We start from the raw sequence: 3,325 nt of genomic DNA on the forward strand, positions 1-3,325 counted from the left end.
CTTTATACTGTATTTTATTATTCTTGACAATAGACTGATAATTTAAGTAACTAATAAAATAAAGTTATAAAAAAGTGAAAATGATTTACATTTTTTTATTACACTGCCTAATTACTTGTGGTATGAGGATATTTACTAAGTGGCAGCGTGCTGCCTGCTATGTCTAAGCCAGAAATTTAAAAGGGCAAAACACCCACAAATTATAATTGGAAGACATAGTATACATTTTGCTCCTGAAGCTTACAGTTATACTTTAGCTGTCATGCTTTGTACAAATCACTTATGTATGAGTTTACAGCACAACAAGCAATACGCACAGATATGCCTGCTAGTTGCACTTCAAACATTAGGTTTCCATCTGCACAGCATGCAAATACTGAGCTGCATACATCCCCTTTCTGTGTATACAGTATGTGATCAGCTGTGTGTGTGCTGTGCCTGTGCTTCCTCTGACTCCCTCCCCTCCTCCCCCCACGCCTCCAGTGTGCATTTCTACATAAAAACAGAAACTGCCAGCTCCCTCAATCAGAAACACAGGGAGAAGAGGAAGTAAGAAGCCAGTTTGCTCTCTGCTTTTCCCTCACCTAGCAGGCTTTGCATCTAACCTGCAGAGACGGACAGCACAAGCACTAAACTCAAGCAGAGGCTGCATGACAATCTCTTGTTCTTAGTTTTATAGTGTTTTACACTGCATTTCAGTCTATTTGTATTCTTTTTTTGGAAGGGAGTGAGGTAACAGGCATTTACCTCCTTCCAGCCTTTATGGCTTTACCAGACACCGCACGTGGACTGCCCAATGGTGGAGGTGGAGGTGGAAGCTGCACAGGAGGCAAACCCTTGGATCCTTTGTTCCCAGAAATAGTGGAGTTAAATGTTGGGGGACAGGTTTATGTGACCAGACACACAACCCTGGTGTCAGTTCCAGACTCTCTGCTCTGGCGTATGTTTTCCCAACAGAAACCAGGGGAGCTTGCTCGGGACAGTAAGGGACGTTTCTTCCTTGACCGGGATGGTTTCCTATTTCGTTATATTTTGGATTATCTGCGAGACCTGCAGCTTGTTTTACCAGATTACTTTCCAGAGAGAAGTCGACTGCAAAGAGAAGCCGAGCACTTTCAGCTGCCTGAACTAGTGAAGCGTCTGAATCCTCTGCGTATCAGTAAAGACAGCTCCATAGGGGGTGAAGAGCCACCTTTACTCCTCACTCCAGCAGCAATTCAAGACTCGGAAATGGACACAGCAGTCATTCCCGCCTCAACCTCTCCTGCAGCTGGGGTGCCCTCCCCAACATTAGATCCATATCGTTTTAATGCCTCCTCTTCTTGCAGCCCTGCCTCAGTCCCTCGCCTCACTCCTTCCCAGTCCCTGGAAGGCAAAAGGTCTGGATACATAACAGTTGGCTACCGAGGTTCTTATACTATAGGCCGTGAAGCACAGGCTGATGCAAAGTTTCGAAGAGTTGCCCGGATCACTGTCTGCGGCAAAACTTCCCTGGCTAAAGAAGTTTTTGGAGAAACCTTAAATGAAAGCCGAGATCCTGACAGACCTCCTGAGAGGTACACCTCCAGGTACTACCTCAAGTTTAACTTTCTGGAGCAAGCTTTTGACAAGTTGTCTGAAGCTGGCTTTCACATGGTAGCCTGCAGTTCTACAGGAACATGCGCATTTGCCAGCAATGACCAGAGTGAGGACAAAGTGTGGACCAGCTACACTGAGTATGTCTTTTGCAGAGACTGAAACGTTTTAAGCAGTCTCCAAGATCATGGTCACTGATATTATATCTACTGATCACAAATCCGTTGAAAAAAAACTTTAACGTTTTCCAACTAGGAGGAAAACACACGTACAAGTGGGACTGGTCTCTCAACCTCCAAAATATAACTTTTTATGCCAACAAGAATTAATTTTTTGGGCAGCACAATACTTATGAAAACTACAAGAGTTACTGCAAATTCTCCCTTGGGTGTTAAGAAATATTACGCTCACAATAGATTGTGATTTACAGCTGTGGAAAAACTGACACAGCTATCAGAGAGGCAGGAACAATTCTAAGTGATGTTTCTTAAATTCTTCCTGCTGGAATGTGTCAGTACAGCATTAGCCCTTTCTGTTGTGGGAAGCACAAGATATCTAACAATTGCTTCATAGAGGGCTGGGAAGAGAAGAGATTGTAGGTAACGTGTAAGCATTCACCCATTACATCATTCTATTCTTTCTACACCAAATAATAATGATCTATTTTTTGGAAAAATAACTCACCCACTATTTTAGATTGTAACCGTAATAATCGAACTACAAATGTGTAATTTGCTTCCAAAGTTAACTGAAGGGTCATTTTATTTCATTTCTTTATTTCTTATCAGTTCCTAATCTCCAGCAGCTCATTGTATGTACAAATTAATAACCACTGCCATAATGATGATAAGGTCTATAGTTCTTAGTTACAATAACATTTTCTCATTTTGTGATAAAACTCTGATTAGGAAAAAAGTCATAGATATAAGTTTTTCAATATGTTATCTTGCTTTTGTTCCAGGTGTTTAGCAAAGCTAATGTTTGATAGATGAAAACCGCACTTTTGTTTTCCAATTGTTATGTTAGAAAAAGCTTTGACTTTTTTTGTTTATGCAGCCGGCATTTAGCCAGCGTTTGTTCTGCTGGGATCTTGTAGTACAAAACCTTTGTGATTCATCACTTTCAGACGTTAATTAAAAACATTAAAGGGCTTTTCTACAGAGCTGCTGCTGACCTACCTTAGTAAAGAGTCTAGCTGTAAATCACACATTTTGCCTGAATTTGAAATATGAGCTATATGTCCTTATATAGGGGTATATTTACTAAAGTGCGGGTTTACAAAAACGGAGATGTTGCCCATAGCAACCAACCAGATCTACTTATCATTTATCTAGTACCTTCTAGAAGATAATAGCTAGAATCTGATTGGTTGCTATGGGCAACATCTCCACTTTAGTAAACTTGCATTTTAGTAAATTTACCCCATAATGTTAAAAAAGGTGTCCAACCATGCTATACATTCTATATGCTCCAGTCATGTAAATAGCATGACTAGCTATGCCAAGATGATTCCACTACATAGAAGAGGGGCTCGCTATGAGGGTCTCTCCTCTTTCTTGTTTTATCACATTTATTGGAACAGTGTAAATCTCCTCTCTCATTTGCAGTTCTCATTGGAGGAGTTAGTAAGATTTTCATTAATAATGATAATTTGCTAAAATGTCAGTAGTCTGACGCATTCAGGTGCGTCTTAGTACTGCTTTACACACACACACACATACACACACACACACACACACACACACACACA

General features: G+C 40.7%; 1 protein-coding gene across 1 annotated transcript; it reads left to right on the forward strand.

The window, feature by feature from the left end:
• The first annotated feature begins 540 nt into the window (after window positions 1–540).
• On the forward strand, window positions 541–2,880 carry KCTD12 (potassium channel tetramerization domain containing 12). Its single transcript, XM_088457299.1, has one exon. It carries the CDS (start codon window positions 763–765, stop codon window positions 1,735–1,737), a length of 975 nt encoding a protein of 324 aa, XP_088313425.1. The 5' UTR covers window positions 541–762; the 3' UTR covers window positions 1,738–2,880.
• The last annotated feature ends 445 nt before the right edge of the window (window positions 2,881–3,325 follow it).

Source organism: Taudactylus pleione, unplaced genomic scaffold (genome assembly GCF_031769625.1).
Source record: "Taudactylus pleione unplaced genomic scaffold, aTauple2 ptg000041l, whole genome shotgun sequence".
In the NCBI taxonomy this organism is placed as follows: Eukaryota; Metazoa; Chordata; class Amphibia; order Anura; family Myobatrachidae; genus Taudactylus; species Taudactylus pleione.

Bases quoted from the DNA above. Each gene is read 5' to 3' on its own strand.
- KCTD12 (XM_088457299.1), top strand. From the start codon at position 763: ATGGCTTTACCAGACACCGCACGTGGACTGCCCAATGGTGGAGGTGGA.